Here is a 23,659-nt window from a genome sequence, read left to right as displayed (position 1 = left end):
ATTAGGTACAAACAGTTTACAACACGAAAGACAGTTGTTTCGGCATTCCCGATGAATAGAGCAATCTACAACTAGTACAAGTAGGCGCATGTACAGTACAGGTTATACAATACTCTCAGACCACTATTTAAAAAAAATCAGTGGTCTGAGGAATGATAATGTCTCTTTGTGGCCTGGGAAGCTCACATCAGATTAGGTCTGGATAGCACAGGCACTTTTTCTCGAGATATGTATCAGTTTCTATCAGAATACAATAAAATGTCGATAATATCGATAATATTGACGTATTTAGCCAACTATATATGAAAGGGGTAAAATTACACTTGTTTCTGTGATCGCGCAAGTTCACTCACCGCGAAATATATAGACTACATTTCGCTGTTATATATTAATAAAATGATAGCAAATATACGCACAACATTAGACAGCCCCCGGAGATATCTATCGAGATAAAGCCGATCTTTTAACCCTTTTTAGTTTATTTACATGTAAAATCATCATTTGCCATAAAAGTGTTAAAATCCCTCAAATGACATTTCGAGACTAACTATGGCGGTGAAATGTCATTTTTTTGTAAACATGACCACCCCAACTGCATGCTCGTGGGCAGGTACTGGACGTCTATCTATTATATAATTTATACAACGTCCCTAGAGAAGCTATTGCCGATGATTCTTACATACAAGCCCCGGCCGGGGGCACAAGGTTGGTGTATATTAAATCATGGAGATGGGAAGGACGACTTCCTGAAGAATTAAGTCAATCAAAAGTCATATATTGCTTTCTTTTCAGACACTTTTATTCAACATATTAGGTCTGTTTACAGGCTTGGCAGCTGTAACCTATAACTACACACTCAGTACTATAGTAGATGCCTTCTAACAGTTTGAAAGTGTCGTGGTATTAATTTCTACATGTATAAGTATCGTGATTAGGAATGTAAGTTTATCCATTTTTCCTGTTCGTAACAAAAGGGGACCTAAACGATCTGTGACATGATATACTAGTAAATCGTCGTCTGAGTTTTCACGAACTGTGAATATAAATGAACTAGTCGAGCGAGGCCAAAATTGGATTCTGAGTAACGAACGTGTTCTCAACATACAGGATACTTGAGTAATGAATAATTACACAGCTAATTAAAACAGGAAACGTTCTGCATGTTCTGCTGGCGACATGTCACGATTTTCAACAATTCTTACTTTAAAGTCCGCTACTCCAACACATATCGTGATAAAGAAGTGGCCGGGATGTGTGTGTGTGTGTTTGGGGGTGGGAAGTATTCACGGAAACTGGTGTGATGAATCGGAACGATTCCACTTAAAACTTTGCTATTGTGTTCTATAACTGGACCTAAAGTGTCAGTTCAGTTTTGAGTAGGTAGATAGGTAGATAGATATATAAAATCGAAACTATGGAATGTAATTGTTTTCTCAATGGTATTTTTTTCAGTTTTTCTCAAATTTGGGTATTACAATGTCACGTGACGGCTGGAGAAGAGTGGATATCTGATTTTCAAGTAGTTGTTTACCGCAGTTTCACGCCCCCTCCACTGTCTGTGGTTGAAGACGACCTCTGTTCAAATCAGTTTTTCTTTATCAAGAAATCAGTCTGAGAATTTACTTTTAGACTGTACGTTCGTCATTACCCATCCCCGGTAATCCTTAGTCCATACCACGGGACACCGCACCCAGACGACACGGATGACCTAGACAATTCAAAGTAGAATCCCTCATTTGTTGACATCCGGTTTTATTGTGTATTTGAATGGAATGGTTTCCAAAAAAAAAACAAAAAAACTTTACTTTCCAATTCTATTTCAGCAATTGTCACGCGACACGCGTTTGTGATGTAAGAATCTGAATGAATTAATTTAAAAACCACACAGTGCACGACTTTTTTTGCAAGTTAGTTCTCATATGTTTATTCGTCTTTAGGCCACAGGCCAAAATGACAATTACATAATTTAATAATAAAAAACAGAATACAGTATAACTAAAATGTTGTATAAACGTATAAACTTATCAAGCAATATCAAGCGTCCATATAAAATTCTTGTCTTAAATCCATACCTTTATAAACAAATTTACCAAGATTTTGCAAGTATTTAGGGTAAATGCCCTCATTCAGGTTTGTTATTTGTTTTGGGTCAAGTATATAACACACGCCAAAGAACTATCAAGATCCGTCCCTCCGTCCATCCGTCTGTCTGTCTGTCTGTCTGTCTGTCTGTCTGTCTGTCTGTCTGTCTGTCTGTCCAACTTAACCATCCGCCCGTCCGTCCGTCCGTCCGTCCATCCATCCATCCATCCATCCATCCATCCATCCATCCATCCAGCCAGCCAGCCATCCATCCATCCATCCACCCGTATCAATTCAACTATTTACCGGCGTTTGTTTATTCATACACCCCGATTCATAATATTCAAAACACACACATCTAACGATTTTTGTTTTTGTTTTTTGTTTTTTCATAAATCTAGTTTTTCCATTCTTCTTTCACAAGTTTTGTGTGAAGTTAACAATATACGATCTATACATGAACGGCTGAAATCCGACGTTTTGGTTGAACTTCCGTCGATCTGAACTTTAACATAGGGAATATGAATTGGAAAAATCAGTAATTCTACTATTTTAGGGACTATAATGTCTATAACTTTTACACTCTTAAGAGTTTACAGACATGCGTCGTCAGACCATGCTTTCGTCTCCATTAAAGCACTAGCTAAGAAACTCTATATCCTGGTTGTGTGTGAGTTCATCCATTGTATGCCCAGCTTACGATCTCTGTAATGAGCCAAGCGAGTAAGACTGCTTCCCCAGAAGTCTATCTATTCCCTGTATTCCCCGTTATGTCATAGCCGGTATATCCCCTACACGAGGGTCTATGGTTACGTTTTGTATTTACAGTACGATAAGTTAACTGTATGAACACAGCATAAATGACTTTACCGCATCTGCCTCTTTCCCGTCTTCCTCAAACAGATCTAGACAACCATGACCGAGGGTTATTTTTACGATTTATACATGTAAATACGTTTACAGGGTTATTTAATTGGTATAAATGACAGACATCCACCTGTACTCGGTTTACTATGCAAGGCCTGTTTAGCGAAGGTACACAGACGTGAACAGATATGCTTGGGCAAACCTCCGCGGGGCAAATTTGGTGTAAAGTGTATTTTATCAACACCACGATGTAAATATTAAATTTGCATCACTTTGTACAACATTGCACTACTACACTACATTACACTACACTACACCGCACCGCACCACACCACACCACACTACACTACACTACACTACACTACACTACACTACACTACACTACACTACACTACACTGCACTACACTGAATCTTTCTGCACATCACAATACACCACACTACACATGCACCATACAGTGTACTACACTACACTACACTACACCATAACACATTAATTTACAACCACATCACACCACACTCGACAACATTACACAACACTGCGTTACAGTACACACAACACTACACTACATATGCTCGACGTTGTACTATAATAGAGAAAACATGACCGGTATGTCACTGCATTTGTATATTTATCAACAAACAAAATTTTAAAAACAATGACCCACACAGAGAATATACGACGATCATATACAATGGGCCATTTTTCTCTTACAAAGCTTTGGGATTTTTTCCCTTTCAACTTTAATTTTTTTTTGTAGAATATGGTATTGATCTCCAAATGATGTATTCGGCAACAAATGTTATAATATATATAGCACATTAATGGATCTTTATTGCATGGTATTTATGTATGGAATACATAAACAAGAATTGAGAAGCATATTTTACTCCTACTGTGACCCGAACATCGCCAACCCCACCCCCACCCTCCCATATAGACCATGTGGTCTGTCATTATATGTCATTAAACGAAACCCTCAATTCTCGTTACCGTTACTAGTAACTTGCTACATACACAAATTTAAAACACACAAAAGTGCGAAGTGAAGTGAGATGAAGCGAAGTGAAGTGAAGTGAAGTGAAGTGAAGTGAAGAGAAAAGGCAAGATAGTTTAAATATTTGGAATTCCTGTGGGTAACATAGTGTTGGGTAATTACAGGAAAATGTAAATCACGCTTTGTAAATATTTCTATAGTGTGTTTTTAATCAACAGGTTGTATACACAAATATCAGTGTGGTATCACGGATTGCCGAGAAAGTGACATGCAAATTCTATGGTAAAAGTGTCAGATAATGAGGAAGTACACTATAATTGAATTATAAATATGTTGATGAGATGGATTTAAAACAATTGCGAGTTTTGCCAAATGCGTAAGACAGTACCGCGGTTGTCCTTTGCAACGTTAACGTCACATAATTCTACTAAATTCACCACAAAGAACACTCAAACCTCCCAAAGCAAACACTCGGTCTGTCACCACTGAACGTCCGACGGGATGTCATAGCTCAAAAACTAACAAATCCGGAAGAATCGAACGGAGGAGATGATTTAGTCCTTCCTACCCTCAATTATTTGGTCAAGGTGCAATACATGGACCACAGCGTCGAAAGGAATTTGAAGCAAAGATCGCAATCTCCAAATGAAACCACCCTTTCGACTACATTACCCTTTAGTCCCCTATCACGGGGGTAGAATTCTTTCTACGTACCTCCATGTCCCTATAGGGATTACAGACAATTTATACCCCCTACCTACGCAAGTACTTCGTCCGGTTTACAATGAATTCAGGTAGTGTCATACACTTTAAATTTATAGTTGGCATTCCGAGAATATCAATAATTTCCTAATGAGTAACACAGTAGTGATATACAGTACAAGGATCTATCGCCGTGTCTCTATCTCAAACGTTTACATTGAACCGGGGGGGGGGGGGCAACCGTGGATTGGAATACTTGGAGGGATTGCGCGAAAAGGGTCCTTTTTACTGCCGCACGAGAGAGTATATATACTACACTTTACATTATAGGCTTACTTTAGTATCGAGAATTGTCTTTTTTTGTAATATGAAAACACTTCGGGTTTAAGAGGTTTATTTGTGGAGCCTCCCTGTACGAATACCCTTGGTTGCCCCCCTCCCGCCCCCCCGATAGTTGCCCCCTCCCCCCGAATTTGAACTGTCAGCTGATACGGTATACCTAAGGATTGTCAGAGTTCGTGTTTTTGACCAAATGCATTGACACAATATTCGACGTATTTCAAAATAAAAAAATAAATAAATTTACTATTCATCAAATATATTCTCCTTTTATGTGTTCAATCTGTATAAATAATGAATGTATACCGACTGGCAGAATCGTACGAATCAGGTAAATCGCTCTTTCTCCTAAAAAAAGTGTCAAAATAATTATAGTCACTTCTTAAAAAACGAGGATGATTTTCAGGGCGTCTCAGACCACCAACCTGTTTGGTGTCTGAGCTCAAGGTAAGGGTCGGGACTTGGGTTTGTCACAGAATTGTTACATATAGTGCTAGAGTCTGGGGGGGGGGGGCTGAGACTTCTTTTCTACAATAGTTAATTCACGTTCTGCCATAGGAATACCTTATCTCAATGACTCCTGCTTTTGGAAATTCTTTGTAAGTAAAATATTTATGAGAAAACAAAGAAATGTGCTGTAGTAGGCCTAAACTAACATTTAACATTTAGTATAATAATAAAGACAAAATTGTTTGTTATTTTATGTTCATGCGTAGCTCACTAATTGATTATTGTTATCTTCCCTTTGTCCGAAGATAACACCCTATTGTCCCATATCCCGGCACATGTCAGTTGTTCTAATATAATATAGGTGAAAAGTACACGAACCGTGCTGAGGACAGCTGGCCCTATCGTAGAGGGCGCGATGTTTTACATACACGTGAATGACGGATGAGTGTAACGTTGGGAGTTTGAAAATGGATGGTTTGACTGCTTTGCATGAATTTTAGACTTTTAAAAGCCTTGAGAAGAGTTTATTCGTAAACCGAACTTGACGAAAATAGTTCTGAGAGGACACAATCAGTCCGCGTCATTGACAAAATGACATCGTCATTTGCTGACACAGTGGCAAGCCTCTGTGTCGAGCAATATGAAAAACAGCTGCCGAAGAGAGGAAAGCCACAATCTGGGAGAGAGTGGACTTTATTAGCAGCGGTTTGTATGACCACAAATCAAGGTACGGTACTCTTTTTACTAAGTTACGGTCGTTTGGAGGATAACCCTTTGGTAGTTTGCCCCAAGTGTCAATAGCTGTGCTGTGGGTTATACTTCATGCTGATAGTAAGATAAAACCCTGAAGGTAGTAATATTTCAATGTTTCATTGGAGCCTTACTAGATCCATAATAGTCCTGCCTCAGTGCAGACAGAGAGAATCGAGACAGGTCGGTACAAAACACAGGTACAGACCAGGCCACAGGTACTCGAATCAATCAGTATGATTTAAAAAAAAAAATATGTATGCATGGTGAATAAGATTTATTTACCATACATATTTTTTTTTAAAAATCATACAGATTGATTCGAGTACCTGTGGGCCAGGCCTAGCCTAAAAAAATTGGGCCAGGCCTAGGTAAAGATGGAATCTTTTTGGATTCACATTCACATTCGTATCCAAAGATCCGTCATGTTTTTATTTGCAATATATTTTGGCAAATTTCACCTTTTCTTTTGTAAATGCCAATTCAACAGTGTATAAGTACTCAAATATGTTCACATTCAGTTGAAAATGTCGATAATAAATATTCCGAAGTGCTCAAATGATATCTCTCTTGACAACCATTAATTACCAATTTTAATTATCACTCGCATGGAGCATATACATTTAGATGTATCGTAGAGTGTGTAGTAGAAATCAAAGCCTATTTGTTACATTGCATACAAAAGAAGTGAGTATAGATGGTAGATGCACACCCAATGATGAAAATCCACAATTACGAAGCATAGACTGTACTCATCACCTGACCTAATTTTTTGCACCAACATTCATTGACTTTTGATGCAACATAATTTTATGTTAGTCTCGTTTACCCAAACTCTTGCCATTTAGGGCTCCACCCCTGCTGGTAACCAGAGAGTATGTATATGTATCAATGTATATTAAAGTGTAATTTTGAACAGTCATATAAAACAGATTCAATATAAGGCTAACTTTGAAATATTCTTATTATTACACATACACTTTCACTTGTTAAATTCTAACAACTATTACTATACATGTTATATTTCCCACTGAATAACCTTTGACCTTTTTTTTATCTTGAGCACATTTATGTAAACATGGTAACAAAAAATTAGGACAAACGGAGGACATTAATTTTCATGATGTTTTTATCAGTTTTTTTGCATCCTGCCAAAGGTTTACCCTCTGAGTTGGGGTGACAGATTTCCAGTCGTGAAACAAAGTGCTCTGCTTGATCGTTATTTATCTTCGGGGATGATGCACTTGGACTAATATCCCAAGATGTTTTGTTCTTGAACGAGCAATTGTCATTTCATTTAGCCAAGCCAAATTCATACATTCTTGTCTTAAAACATATTACAATGGTATATTTTAGTTGTGCAAATCATCCTGTGTTATCAATAAATACTGAAACTGCACAAAATGCAACTACTTTCCCATATGAGTGTCTGCCATCTTTTTTGTTTTTCATGTGCAACATTCTAAAATTGCCTGCAGTTGGCAAAACATTTTTACTCTTGAATGCACCCAGGAATGAGTATGAAATCTATGTATGAAAAATGTAATTCCTAGAACAGAAGACATGGTGATTTTGAAAACAAAGGTAACTGATTGCAAATTGCTGAGAAAAAATAACCTGACAACTAATCAAAACTCTACGCCAAATATAATGACGTAATCACATCTTTGTATCTGAATGTGAATAAAAAAAATATTCAGTCGATACCTGACCTGGCCTGTACCTGTGTTTTGTACTGTCTATTTTAAGAAAGATATTGTTCGAGTGCAGGATATTTACAAACATTTTCAACAGAACGTGAACATATTCTAGAAATAATATTGTTGAATTAGCATTGAAAAGGAAGTTAAAATTTGCCATGATCCGAATGTGAATGTGAATGTGAATCACAAAAACTAGTCAGTCAATACCTGGCCTGAACCTGGCATGTACCTGTGTTTAGTACTGACCAGAATCGAGACTCATACTCTGTCTGCAAGCACGACTATTCATGACTCTACAGACACTGATATAAACTATGAATGGTATGACCTGTACAATGTATGGTCATGTCAAAACTGTCATCATGCATATTTCGTTAAACTTAAGGATCACATTAGTATCCGTTGCCATGGTAGCAGACCATGGGTTCATACAGGACACAATATCATTAATATATACCCTAGTAAGTAATTCCCTACTGCATACTTGCAACTGCTGATGCACTTAGCACTATTAAAACATCCCAAATAATAGAATGATATATTATACATAGCATCTCAATTTTATAAAGTAAAGGCCCATAAATTTGCTGTTAATTTGTAAATGCATGAAACCAAAAGTATAGGCCAAAATCATTCCCGGGGATCATTGTTTTGTGCAACACCAACATTTTCTGTGGCTTTTGTCAGACAACTGTTTTCTCACCATTATTCTCTTCCTAATACTGTTTATGTCTGAAAAAAAAGTGTCTTTGACATTGTCAGTGACTGAGTTAGACATATATGACATATTTGGAAAGCAAACTGCTTATTAAAAAACTCATACTGAAACTTCAACTTATACATGTATATCAGCCTAGGATGTTTTCAGTATGTACTGGCATTTACAGGCGATAAAACTAAAAGGTCCAATGCAGGTGAATTTTTGTGAATTTCAGCAGGTGACAATTTTAAATTTAGCTCCATGTGACAGAGAAATTTTGGAGCCCACTTGCATATTGACTATTCTCATGATGTCAGAGGAATATTTTTATTTGCATTAATATGAACATTGATTGTCATTCAGCAGCATCGATGATTATTCTATTCAACAGATAATCATGCCATTTGTCACAATTAATGTTGATAAGAATTAAAGTTTGATATATATTATTTTACTTTGCTACCAAGTTTGACATTTTAGGAGCATTTTTAGGATCAAATCAGATCAAGAACAAATTGATCCTAAAAAATCTTGTTCAAAGAGTTAACTTCCTAGGCAGATCATGACTCGTCTTGGAATGATAAATGAACTAGTTTGGAAATTCACCATAGAAACATCACTTTCTTTAACAAATAGGTGGAATTAAAGTTGTTGCCATGGGAACTGGATCAAAATGCATCGGACAAAGTAAAATGAGTCGACAAGGTAAGAGAAAAACACCTAGCTCAAGTTCTCACAACTATGCAATATTTTCCTGACAATTGTGTACATAAATGCATCTTACTAATACGGTGCATGGTACTTGATAATGTGGGTACAAGTCTAACGGTACCTGCAATAGCATTTTACCTCATGCTAGATGGTCAAAATAGAGCAAGAAGGTTGACTTATTTTCACATGGGCCTATAGTAATACATATGGAGCAGAAGTTATGGTGTTGAAAAAGAAATTGAATATTTCAGGTACCAAGAAATCGTAACTACTTCATTGTTGCATCAAAGAAAGTCCCTTCCAAACTTCAAAATTATGTGAGAAATGTAAGAGCTATGGAGAGAGGATATGATTATAGAGTTGGATAATAATATCACTGATGTGAGGCCATATTTGTCTTGATAATGAGCTTTTTTTTCTCTCTCTCCAGGAACGGTGATAAATGACAGTCACGCTGAAGTAATTGCTCGAAGAGCTTTCTTGAGGTAAGTTAGGGAGTAATTGCTAAGAGAGTTTTCATGAGATAAGTTTTAGATTTAAGTAACATTTTGTGTTCAACAAAGAATATTAAATTGTAAAACTGTTCAAATTCATTTGTTTATCAAGTTTAACGTACAATCTTGTAAAAAGGGATAATTATCTTTTATGTCTTTTGATCCCCCGGAGTGATAGAATTGTAAGGTTGCAAGCCTTGTCTTGGTGGGTGTACTTGTGACTGTATGTGTGTTACTAGTGGTAGTTTTGACAAGCCAAGACAGACACAAACCTCAGACCCATTATGGCTTACACTGGTTATAATTGTGACCGGGGTCACTAAATAACAGTGGCAAAGAGACGTGTTTCACTCAATCTCTAACAAGACTTTATTCACACTCACGTGTAGACAATAGACGACTAGAAAAACCTACAATGAGTATACAAAAAAAGAAAAGCATACGAAAGTTTACACAACTCAAAGCAGATACATAAGGCGAACAATAATTCATTAAATGGGACTAATAAAAGTAACACAAGTATAATGAATTATAAATAGTACATAAACTCTTACCCCGCACGTTGGCTAGACCGAGAGGGACATTGAGTGACACTACCTACGGCAAGGCGCCCGTTCTGGAAGTGTCACGTCTGGGGTGTGGCTCGCCTTATAAAGCTCATTTGAATATAAAATATCCAAACTTACACCTGTCGAACACAACAAGTGACCAATCGAGAGAACGAGAAATCTTGGCTCACATAATGCAAAAGCAATTCAATGGTTTTTTTTAGCATTGAGCTTTTAATCTGCCCTAGTAGAGATGATCCTCATCAGAATAATAAATTCCATAGTTACAGATGACCACCTTTATAAGTCCTTTGATCTTCCAAGCGGATGATGATTTTTGATAAAATTATTATCGTGGCATGTAGTAGGTTACATAAATGATTAATAGTTGTGCATTGGTGATGCTGACAGACATTTACAGTGTAATTGATGTAGTGTAAACACTGGAAGTTGATCCACAAACATAAATTACTGTATGAGCCTCCTCATGAACTAAACTATTCTACTGAGTATAAAGATGTGTACTTACATTGATAGATTAATCCTCTGTTTCCAACATGTAATTTTTTGTGTACAAAGTACAAACATAGTTTGTCAAAAGTGATCCCAGCCAGTGATATCACTGTGACCCATAGTCTGCCCTAGTGATCCCAGCCAGTGATATCACCCCTAGACTGTCCTGGTGATCCCAGCCAGTGATATCACCCCTAGACTGTCTTGGTGATCTCAGCCAGTGATATCACCCCTAGGCTGTCTTGGTGATCCCAGTCAGTGATATCACCCCTAGACTGTCCTGGTTTCCTGCCAACACAAATATACAGGCTTAAACTTTAAAATCTCTATCTCCAATACAAAGTGTGTGGAGTGTCTGTTATATGCTGCAACTAATGTAACTTCACGTAGCTATACTGAAAGTGTTGTGACGTACGGACATCAAATGCATTTCGACTTTTTGTCATTTTGGAACTAAGCGTTATCAGCTGTGCTCATTGCATTTTAGTGAACACACCCTTGTGGTAGTACCAGTACTAGAAGGTACATATATGTATGTACATTAAATGCACTTAGACTCTTGTTAAATGCACTTAGACTTTTGTCAGCCTAGAGCTAGTGTTATCAGCTGTGCTTGTTACACTTTACTGGACACACCCTTCTGCTAGTTCCAATAGTAGAAGTAGTACACATCACAATTATCATTTCATTGTAGTATACACACCCGTTACTACATGTAGAGATAACACAGTATGTAAGGGTAGATGTACATCAAAATTGTCAGAATGTAGTCCAGAAGTAGAACAATTTTAACATGGTATTTGAGCCTTTGCATCACAGGTTTATGATGCAGCGGTGTCACTTACCTTTAGAAATAGTTTCATATATATATATATATATGTATGATATACAAAATGTAGATTTTCATATACAGAGTAAAACTTCATCTAATAGATTCAACAAAATTGATATACGAAAATGACTGTTCATGGACTCTGGATTCATATATAGCTTATACTCCTAAAAATTTCTATTCACAAAGCCAAAAAAATTCTTGGAAGGAAATCCCCAAATTTCAATAATGTCTTGTCTTGACAATAGCCCATTGATGATGTTAACGAGATGTTGCGATGAAAATTTGGAATTCACTTCCAAAATTTTCTTTTGACTCTTGAGTAGAAATTTTCATGAGTAAATATTTGTGTATGTAGAATTTGTCCTTGATTTTGTCTCATTCCAAATACAATTCCACTTCAAGACATAGTATGGTTGGCAACTTTTCAACTTGGTCCTCACAGACAGTATAATGATGCATTTCCTGTGAGAGAGAAATTATAGGATGGGATTGGGATGGGGATGGGATGGGGATGGAGTGGGGATGATGGGGTAGGACGGGTTGGGGATGGGGTGGGGTAGGGATGGGATGGAGTGGGGATGATGGGGTAGGACGGGTTGGGGATGGGGTGGGGTAGGGATGGAATGGAGTGGGGATGATGGGGTAGGACGGGTTGGGGATGGGGTGGGGTAGGGATGGGATGGAGTGGGGATGATGGGGTAGGATGGGTTGGGGATGGGATGGAGTGGGGATGGGAATGGAGTGGGGATGATGGGGTAGGATGGGGTGGGGTAGGGGTGGGTTAGGGGGTTGGGATGGGGGATGGGCAGTGGGGGTGTTAAAATGAAACCTCCAGGAACTCGTCCAAACTCAGGTGTTTTTGTTCCACATGAACTGGTACAGGAAATATATTAATTTGAGCCTTTGCTCAAATTAAAAAAAAAATGGAACTGGTAGTCCGTCCTGCGAGGGCAATTAGGAAGTACTTGCACAGCATTATAAAAGTTTAATGATAATTTTGGCTCATTTTATTAAATTTAATTTAATGAGACACTTTCTGAGGTGAAAACAACAGAGGCATATCACTCCAGAGTTTATTGATTAATTGCTTTATAAACTATTGACTAAACACTTCAATTTCATGATTAAAAGTGTCATGCTAGTAACAGCTTGGTTCATTTTTTTCTGAGAATAAAATGATGTAGGAGATGAAAACAAAGAACATATTTATCACGAACTAATTACATCCTGTTTGTCATTCTAAATTGAACTAAACTGTCTGCAAACCTTCCACAGTTTAATCACTATTTTGAGTGACTTTGTGCCATATGACCATCTTGTATGCATAATTACCGACTTTGGACCTTGATAAAAATCACAACTGTGTCCTCTGGGAAGCAGGAATTTCAGCATAGCTAATATTACCCTCTGTTTGACATGCTTGCATCTGACTGTGACTACAATGGAAACCCCCTGATTTCAAATGGAATGCTCCGGAATCTCATTATTTATTCATAAATTACCAGTATTGATAACAGTTGTAAATATATACAATGTATAGGACCCATGAGATTCAAGCTAACATTTGTGTTTTTCTGTAGACACGTTATTCTTGTGGTAAATCATAGACGCCTGACTTTCCATGTTTATGTAGACTAGTATAGTAAAGTATGTGAGGCCTTTTATTTGGAAGGACTGATGTATTTGACCAGGAACACAACTCATACATTTTTTCTGTTACATTTCCATACACCATGCACTCATTCTGTGCACTCACATTCAACCCACAGATGCTGCTATGTGTCAAAATAAACAGACAAATGAAAGCTATATTAGTTTAAACAAACTCTTGAGAAATCCCATCAACTTGAGCCAGTCTTAAAGCTGCACTAGCTGTAAATTGAGTATTATTTTTTTCAATCTGACAAGCAACAATATATTCACTGAAAATTGTTAAAATACCAATTATTAGACACTGTACATGTAATAGGTCTATTTCATCAATATGTAATAGATTAACAAGTTGAAGTCATCATCATGTTGACTTAATTGCTAATTTAGGGTGTAGACCTAAAAATCATTTTTTTTTTTTTTTTTTTGGGGGGGGGGGGAATTTATCGTACTATATTATATATACAGGTACACAAATACACTTACCCACAGGTGATTCAATACTGTTCAAGGTGTACAATATTACAAGTAAATCATTAGATCTAATAAAACAGTTTTAACAAATGGTCGAGTTGAGGGTAGTGCATCTTTAAAGTATATTTTATATGTGTGTGAAATTTGCTCAATTTTGGAACATTTATAACACTTCTGATATTCATGTGTGGTGATATACAATGGAGTTGTTGTTTCAGCTGAGGGTGCTTTCAATTCTCTGTCTTGCAAGTTTTGTTTGCATGTGTATGTACTGAACAAGAAGATCAACAAAGAGCTATTTTCATGTTCCACTTTCCATGCTTGTCTAGGGTGTGGTGTAGTAGAGTGTAGATGGTTCAAGAGATAACAACAGGGCTTTGTTAACACACACACACACACCCCTCTATTGTAAACTAGCATTGTCAAGATATCGCTAAAAATATCAACAAATAAAATGTTTGCATAACTTGAAGTTGAGACCAGCTCCCTGTTACAGCTTAGGACTAGTAGACTGGGTCATGGTTTGATTCTTACTGAAAACAGGGGATTCTCCAAACTCCAAACCCAGGATGAGTGTTCTACAGACCCTTTAGGTGGGCTGTATCACTCAGCTGTGTCTCACCTGTGTTAATTTTTTTTTCTTTGGGGGGGGGGGGGGGGGGGACTCCAAGAGAAATGACTCAAATAGTCAGGGACAGTTAGTGAGTTACTCACACGAAGCCCACAGGTTCTATACATTGTTGGGCCTTGATGATTCCAGGATAGTCTGTGGACTGACTGTGAAAACCTTGGCAGTTCCACAGTGATGTGATAGTGAGTGCATGCAATGTAGCCCTGTCATGCGCAGTTCCAGACCTAAATGAAATTCTGTAGAAATGTGTGTATATGTGTATATATGTATAACATTACTGGGAGCAATTCAGTCCCAGCACAAAAACAAAACAAAACAAAAGCAAACAAAACAAACCAAAAAATCTTGATGTTGAGACCAATGAGTGATATTCAGCCCTCTAATATGTAGCTTGTAATGGACAATTTGTTTTGTGTTGTGTGTCAAAATGATAACAAGTGGGATTTCTTTTAAGTCATCACATAGTATGAAATAGGATATGTAACACCATTTTTGGTGGTCACTAGAAATTACCCAGTGTGTGTGAGGTAGGTCAAATTGGCTTGGTACAGAGTGACCTAGAAATAATGCACATTTAAAAGATGGTGTCAAAAATATACAAATGACAACTTGTGCTACAGCACTTTTATTCGCTACGCTCATTAAAGTACAACTGCAGAGAACACTGCAAACACTAGGTGTAAATACATATCACCCAAGTATGCCACACTTGCACTCACTCATTGTAGGGATCTTTCATATTAATGTCAAATTATTTGATTTACCTGTATATCATTGCAGGTACCTATATAGTGAGCTAGGTAAGGTCTATGGTGGAAATCCAAGTAAAGTATTTCAACATCCCGACAGTACAGGACGATGTCGTTTACATAATGGAATCAAATTTCATCTTTTCACAAGTCACACTCCATGTAAGTATCACATGTAAAGTCACTTTGTTTGTATCAACCAAATGATACTTATTTATTTTTATTTTTATTTATTTATTTATTTATTTATTTATTTATTTGTTTATTTATTTATTTATTTATTTATTTATTTATTTATTTATTTATTTATTTATTTATTTAATGGAAGACCAACAACAACGCGTCCCATTTACAGGCTCCTTAAAAAAAAAAAACCCCAAAAAAACCTGAACAACTCAAAAAGCACAGACACAGACACACGTCAAACAAGCAAAACTAACAACCTACACATAAAAACACGTAACATATAACACATAAACGTACTACTTTAGTTGTAGAGTTTAAGTTAGATATGAATGTATGTATGGCCATTTACTCAGCCACCCTGACGGCAAAAATTTCCTTGGTCAGATAGTGAAAGTTGTTAGATTATATCACCCCCTCCCCTGTTTGTAGATTGCAGGATTAATACAGTCAGAGGGGTCCATTGTCCTCATACCATACAAAAGATAAATCAAACCATGAACAATATATGTCCCTTTCCCCTCTTCCCCACTCATTCCCTTTCCACCCCTTCAATACACATAAACTACTGGTCTTGTAGCACAATAATAAACATCATTTACTTTACCATAAATGTATTGTAGAACAGAATAAAATTTAGGAGTTCTTCTGCTGACAAGATTATCTACCCTCAAATATTAGACTACATGCCAGAAAAGAGTCAAGTCTAAAAAAGTTTACCCTCCCACAGTATTGGATAACTCAAACTAGATCAAATGCCTCAAAGAACAAACAATACGCACACACCGGGTGCCCCCACTACATGCCTGAAAAGAGCCAAGTCTAAAAAAGTTTACCCTCCCCACAGTATTGGATAACTCAAACTAGATCAAATGCCTCAAAAAATAAACAATAAGCATACCCTCCCCCTTCAAGTAGACATTCTTGATAAAAGACAAACAATAGTATTGTCTACTCTCCCTCAATAATCCGTATATCTAAAATAAAAACAGTGATATTTTCTGTCTTTGCCCTCGACAATCCACAGACCTAAAAAATTACAAACAGTCCTATTGTCTGCCTTTGTCTTGATAGTCCATATACTTATAATACTAAGACTTACATGTATAGTTTTGTCTACATACCCATTAAACAAGTCATACGCCCTGAAATACAAACACCAAAATTGTGTACTTTGTCATTTAGAGTGTGAATACTATCAATAAGGTGACATTACTACACATTGTTAGCAAATGTCACCATGTAATGGTCTGGTAAATGTAAGACTTTCTGTAACCAGTCTGTTGTGTAATTGATTACTAAATATTGTCTACTGTCAAATAGCTGCTTTTTTTTTGTTGATTTGACTTAGAGATTAACAAATAGTGAACTCTGTTCTTACTGTTCTGATGGTTTGTAAATATTGTCTGCATTCTTAAAAAGGCATTGTCTTGTCTACTAACCTAAAGTCATGCACTTTGTCTAGATTGCCAAATACTGCCGTTGGTGGCGCTCTTCTCTACTCACAATTCTCAGTACCTGTAATATGGCATTTCACCTAAAGCTAGGGAGTGAAAAATTAAATAGGACAGGTTTATTTTCGGGCATTTTGGAAGACAGATATTGTCTAGTCTAGTTGTAATCACTTTGTCTAGACTGCCAAATACCATTGTTGTTGGCGCTCTATTCTCCATACAATTCTCAGTACCTGTAATATGGCATTTCATGTAACGCTAGAGGGTGAAAACAGAACAAGAAGGTTAATTTATTCTCAGGCATTTTTAAAAGCAAATATTAACTAGTGCACAACCTCAAAGTTGTACACTTTGTGTAGACTGCCAAATACAGTCACTGGGGACACTCTGCTCTGCTCAATATTCTCTGTACCTGTAATAGTATTTACCTCATCTTAGGCCAAAAAATAAAATTGTTTCTGGTTGGGACATTTTGTCTAATGTTGTGTGATGATGTGAATTTTTTTTTATTCGCATTAAACCTGTCACCTCAATCTACTATTTATGGCAGTTACTGTTCTTTTTATTCAGTACTTTGTGTGTATATGTGGCAGATATCATTTGCTTGTTTATGATTGGCTCTGCAGTTGTCTTTACTCAAGTAGGGAGGGTTATTTTTGTGTTTCTCCTCCGGATCTGCAGACTGTATAGGCTTGACAAACACAAACGTGAGGGTATTTAAGTGATGCGTGCACTGACCATAAACAATTGGGTTTTTTTGCCTTAGGGGGTCAAAATAGAACAAGAAGGTTGATTTATTTTCAGGCATGCGTAATATAATGGATGATGAGAGAAAGTCGTGCTGTGTGAGGTACAAAAATAGCCCAATCTTGTTGTTACCTGCGGTAGCATTTTACTTCATGCAGGCAGGTCAAATAGAACAAGATCAACTTATTCTCATGTATGCTTATAGAAATGCATGTATAGGATATAGAGTGGGAAGTCATCAGTGGTGGTGTCAACCAAGAAATCTAATGGTTGTTCTTTGTAAGATGTGTATACTAGTGATAAAATTCTATTTCATGGCACATTGTACATGAATAATGTGTAGTGTAGATTATAGGAGTGCAACCAACAACTTAGGCTGTATGATATTGTCATTAGAGGGGTTGACCCCGGGGGTTGACCAATGTGTGAGGGCACCCTGTCATGGTGTACCTTACAGGTTACCAACAACTGTAGTAGATCTGAACATCTGCCCAAAGAATTATTGAAAAGGTGGTAGTTCAGGGATATTCCTTTTGTCAAAGCTGAAGTCCTCAAACTTTAAATTAATATCAGTATGGGAATTGAATGTATACAGTAATATGACAGTGCTCCATCACATGCTGCTGCAAGTGTGGCATACCTGGGTTAGTGCAAGTGCTTGCAGCCATACTTTCATGAATGTAGGGAGTGAATAAAAGGGCAGCAGGAAACACTGCAAGCACGAGTGCAAATACCCCTGGGTACCCACACTGGAACTCAAGTGGAATGGAGGTTCTGTTATTATTTCATATGTGTATTCAAAACAGCAAATTTCCATAAAAAAATGATGTTGTGCGATCACATACTTTCGTGTGCAAGGAATGATTGCTTCTTCATTTACATATCATTTGCATGCAGTAATGTTTTTGGTATTACAGTGCAGTGCAAATACACTAGTATTAGTATGTGCATGCAACGGTGCAAGTAACCACTGGTACATAGCAGTAATAGGGAACTTGCAATCCAGACTGAGCATGCTCAGACACAAAGGACTATGGGATTGTCTGAGGTTATCGTATTACCTAATCTGGAGCAATCGATAAAATAAACCTCCCACAATGATCAGGGTGACTATGAATTGATCATTTGTGGTTACAAACAATATAACAATATTGTTCATAATAGTAAATTGATTAGCATTTATTATCACATTTCCCATGGTGCAACATTCAACATGGTGGGTTTGCAAGTTCCCTATTAGAATGAAATGTATAAAAGAAAAGTGAAAAATACTATTTAGTATGTGTTATAATTAGAACTACTTTCAATATAGATCAGAACCACCTAGATGACGGAAACATGAATTTCATTGCATGAACCACATATGAACAGTTTAGATATGTAACATTTGATGAAAAGCAAACATTGCTTCAATTTTGTTAGTACTGAACTATAATGTACAGTACAATGTTAATTGTTGGATGTTTTCAACTTCCAGGTGGAGATGCCTCTATTTTCCCTAAAGAAAGAGAAAATGAAACAAAATGTGATTCCTGGAATAGAGGGGAAGAGATTTCAACAGACAAACCAACAACGCAGATAAAAAGGACATTAGATGGTAGTGGTTACCATGGCAACCAAACCAATGACAGTGTCATGAAGAAAGTAAAAAGAAATTCACAACAATGCAATGAGTCAGATTGTAAGCAGTCATCAAGATATATATGCTCACAGACTGTCTGTAGAGATAGTCCTCCAGGGAACACTGATGCATCTCCATCCTCACTAACTGATTGCATTGCCAGTGATTCAGGGAACACCGGTGCATGTTCACACTCACTAACTGACTATGTAGCGGGTTATGCAGGACCATGCTCTCAGACTGACTCTGTAGCTAGCAATTCAAGTAACACAGGTCCACGCCCACAGACTGACTGCACGTCCAGTCATGCAAAAAACATTGGTACACACTCACAGACTGACTATGCAGCTAGTCATTCAAAGAACACAGGTCCATATTCTCAAACTGACTGCATAGCCAGTCATTCAACAGACATGAACAAGTCAACTGGAAGGATGGAACACACAAAGGATGCAGACACCATACAATGTAATGTACAGCAAACTAACAGTACTATCACCACCAATACATCAAACTTAGTGTCCGAAGGGAAATCACATCACCCAGATTCCAACCCAGACAGAGACATTCATAGAACTGGAGCTAAGTGTGTACCGAGAGGAAACCAGGACCCACACCAGCCAGGTTTGGACTACCACACTGTAGGAATATTACGAACTAAACCAGGACGTGGTGATCCAACACTGTCCATGTCATGTAGTGATAAAATTGCAAAATGGAATATACTTGGTTTACAGGGGGCAGTTTTAACACATTTCATGCATGAACCTGTATACCTGGATTCTGTTATTGTCGGCAGGTAAGGAGACATTCACATAGTAATAATTTACCTAACTGAGAATGGGTTGGAGTTTTCTCGAACAAAGTAAATGTAATAGCAGAAGTTTTTACATCTGACTCTGAGGTGTATACTTTTTTGAGATCATTCTACTTAGAGTTACGACATATTTCCAAATTCCAATCCTGAATTTTTAACAAGGAAGCCATTGCTCATATAACATATTTGTTGTGCAAGTCTGTATAAATCTATATGTCCAGAAAAAGCATTTATATGCAAAATGGCAATTTGTAACTCTAGGGGGCACTATACTGTGTTATTTGGTTCTTAAGTTTTACAGGCTAGTAATATGGTTGAAAGGTATGGATTGATTGATGCCCAAAGTCAGCAGCACCTGAAAAAAAAAGTCACATAAGAGAAGCTATTTTGTCTCTGAGTAATTGCTTGGATATCAGTGTGACTCATTGTATGCAGTTTTCTTTTAATAGAGAGATAAACCACCTGAAACAAATGTTTGTGTCTCTATCAGGTGCCCATATGATAGCAGCGCCATGGACAGGGCATTGGTCAGCCGCTGTAAGGGAGTTACAGAGTTGCCAGACAACTACAGATTACATCAGCCACTGCTTATACAATCCAATATCATATTTCCCCACTGTAAGAGTCATATGGAAACAACACATAACAAGACACTTGGTAAACTGGCACCATGTGGAGCAGGTAGGAACAAGATTGGTTGCTATGGTTATGCTCTCAAGTTCTCATTACCAGTTCTGAAAGGCTAGTTGTGTAAATGAAGAACATGAACTATTTTGTTTATTTATTTTTCGCCCAGTCTTGTTTAAAAGACTGAGTTATAGTGACAGCTAGCAAAGTAAGAGAAATTGATTATGAAAGAAAGGGTGTATTATAAATTAATTGATCTGTTTTAGACACAAACATGTTGCCAGTATTACCATAAGATTGAAGGAATTCTTTCAGACTTATTCTAATTGTTATTTTTTGATAGTTCTAAAATATGGTTAGATACCCCCCTTCCAAACTTCACAAAGGTTCACTGTAAAATGTTGTATTAGTAGAAATTAAATGCTATGTAAGTATCCATAATCATGATTGGGATTTCTGTGATGCCAAAAGGAAATTTCCCATCCATGTTTGGATTTAATGGACAATAAAGTTTTTGAATTGAATTGAATTGAAGTTTTGACTTTCAGCCATAATTTGGTGTGCTGTAGAGAAGAATAATCTTGAGGTATCAGTGAATGGCTATAAGCAAGGGTATACAGCAAAGAAACTCAACACCCCACAGGCAAGGTAGCATATTTCAAATGTTTACTTCAACATTGGAGCACAAATCTGAAAGAGTATTTCTTTCACTGTTGTTTTCCTTCACAACATTTGTTTGTACTATGTCATGAATAAAATGCATTGTGTGAAAAAGTAGCATGGAATACTAGTAGTACTAAAGTTATGAAAAATAAAATTTGGAAAAAAATTTGCCCAAATATATTCATAACTTTCAAATCATGACACGACTGAAATCATAGTGATCCTCATAGCATTGTCTTTCATTGTACAAATCAAGACTACACTGTTAAATTTTTTAATGGCCTCCAATTGTTGTAGAGGCTAAAATATAGACTGTTCAGTAAAGTGAACGTAAGACTAGCAAGAAAGATCGAATGCTATATCACAAGAGAAAAGACTGTTTTCGACAATTTTTTTTTTTAAATGGGAGAACTTTGAAGTTTGAGTGTATTTTGTTCCAAACCTCTGCACAGTAAATTTTTTTCAATTGTTTTGGATGTTTCAAATAATGCAATGTGTTATTTTTGCACTTATATTGCTGTAATTTGTTTATCTCTAAATAAAACATTTATGAAACACACACACACACACACACACACACACACACACACACACACACACACTCACACACACATACACACACACACACACACACACACACACACACACACACACACACACACACACACACACACACAAATGTTGCTAAAATTCTGGATTTTCAAAACCTTTATACCCACCACTCACTGAGATTGATCTATCTTCTTGTAATATGTAGATGCAGTGTGTGCAGCCATGAACTGTTTACTACATTCAAGGCATTGCTTTCCTCAATCCCTGAAGACAGAAGACCAGACACTTTGAAGTAAGTAGCAAACGGAAACAAAGCATAAGGCTTTCTCATTGTCATGATCAACTGCAGTAGTGTGAGATCCATCCTGTTCTGTTCTAGCATATCATGAAAATCTTCAAATGAGTCCAGGAGCAAAGTTTCACCCTATTCCATTGTTGGATTTTAAATTCAAAATACTGGTATTGTGATTTTTGTCAAAAAACATCTTAATTCTTTGTTGTGGGATGACTTTGATATGTGGCACACCATTTACTGAAGGTCATTTGTTTACTTTCCAGGAGCAGTCAGTTGAAGACGTATGGGGACTATAAAGACGCTGCCATTCAATATCAACAAGCCAGAACAAAACTTTTAGCTGTGTTTGACACATGGTTACAAAAACCAAGGCAATACTATGAATTCTCATAACACCTGTCTATGACCACTGTAATATGCAAATGCTAGTGGTAACATGCAAATGATACTGGCACTCTTAATGCAAACATCATGGACTGTAGATGTTTTCAGTCAATACCATCATAAAAAGAATGACTGTCACAGTTTTAGTCTGTCAATACCCATCAAACTATACACATATATAGTGGCAACGCTCTTTGCAGCCATTTTCAAAGAAAGTATTGCTGAGTGTTTCCATTTACTGGTCTTGGAAAAGAAAAGTTTACATATTTTTTGAAGGATGATTTTTACATCTTGACTCTTAAAATAGTTAACTAAATACAGCTAGAAGAAGTTTGATAGTTCCTAATAATTGCATCATCATAAATGGGAACAAATAAGATTTTTTGAACTGGCTTTATAGAATGATAGAGTTTAGCATGGAAGTACTTGGTCATGACAAGTTGCAGATCTATGATTCTTTTGGACAGAAACTGCTGTCACATATGCTTAGACATGATCGTTTCCAGTGCTATTCTGTAGTACTAAACTCATTTTGCCAGCACTTTGGGAAAAAGCTGCATTCAGGGACAAAACTAAAAACTACTTCCACACAGCATTCAGGGGAAAAACTATGCACTCTTCTACTGCACTATTTTTGATGAATATACAATGATCGTACATTGCCCAACACACAGTGTGACACTGTGTGTGTACCTAACAATGTCAGAAAACGTGCAGTTGTTTCACAGGAAGTATGACTGTTCACAAAAGCTGTTTTGGAATTTGTGCACGCACGCACGGCACACTTCAAAATTGCAGAGAGTCTATTAGGATGGCGTTACATAAACAATATGGTATGTAATCAACTTTCAATAATATGAAAATCTCCATAATTTCTTAGTAAGGTAATTTTAACTGCATATAGTATACATTGTGACATGTTTCATACTTAATTTGCACATAAATCAATATGTTCAATAAAAGATATCTTGTAGACTGTCCTGAATTCTATTACTGTACATCAAGTGTGAACTTTTAAGTTAAGTTATTCAACAAAACATTACAATATATGTAGTAACTGCAACAAGGATCACTCAAATTCAATTAGTCTTGTAAAAAGACCTCGGATCTGTGCTAAAAAGG

General features: G+C 36.9%; 1 protein-coding gene across 1 annotated transcript; it reads left to right on the top strand.

Moving 5' to 3' along the window:
* Positions 1–5,944: 5,944 nt before the first annotated feature.
* Positions 5,945–22,718, top strand: LOC144437968 (tRNA-specific adenosine deaminase 1-like). Its single transcript, XM_078127002.1, has 9 exons — positions 5,945–6,163; positions 9,226–9,294; positions 9,731–9,785; positions 15,226–15,356; positions 19,056–19,998; positions 20,507–20,697; positions 21,192–21,291; positions 22,064–22,150; positions 22,417–22,718. The coding sequence occupies exons 1-9, from the start codon at positions 6,028–6,030 to the stop codon at positions 22,544–22,546; spliced, it is 1,842 nt and encodes a 613-aa protein (XP_077983128.1). The 5' UTR covers positions 5,945–6,027; the 3' UTR covers positions 22,547–22,718.
* Positions 22,719–23,659: the final 941 nt, after the last annotated feature.

The sequence above is a fragment of the Glandiceps talaboti genome, chromosome 7 (genome assembly GCF_964340395.1).
Source record: "Glandiceps talaboti chromosome 7, keGlaTala1.1, whole genome shotgun sequence".
Lineage (NCBI taxonomy): Eukaryota > Metazoa > Hemichordata > Enteropneusta > Spengelidae > Glandiceps > Glandiceps talaboti.
This window is presented reverse-complemented; position numbering and strand designations above follow the sequence as displayed.

What these genes read in the sequence shown, in the direction of transcription:
- LOC144437968 (XM_078127002.1), top strand. Translation starts at nt 6,028, where the DNA reads ATGACATCGTCATTTGCTGACACAGTGGCAAGCCTCTGTGTCGAGCAA. An exon ending in AAGTAAAATGAGTCGACAAG is followed by an intron (nt 9,295 to 9,730) that starts GTAAGAGAAAAA and finishes CTCTCTCTCCAG; the next exon opens with GAACGGTGATAAATGACAGT. An exon ending in GATTCTGTTATTGTCGGCAG is followed by an intron (nt 19,999 to 20,506) that starts GTAAGGAGACAT and finishes TGTCTCTATCAG; the next exon opens with GTGCCCATATGATAGCAGCG.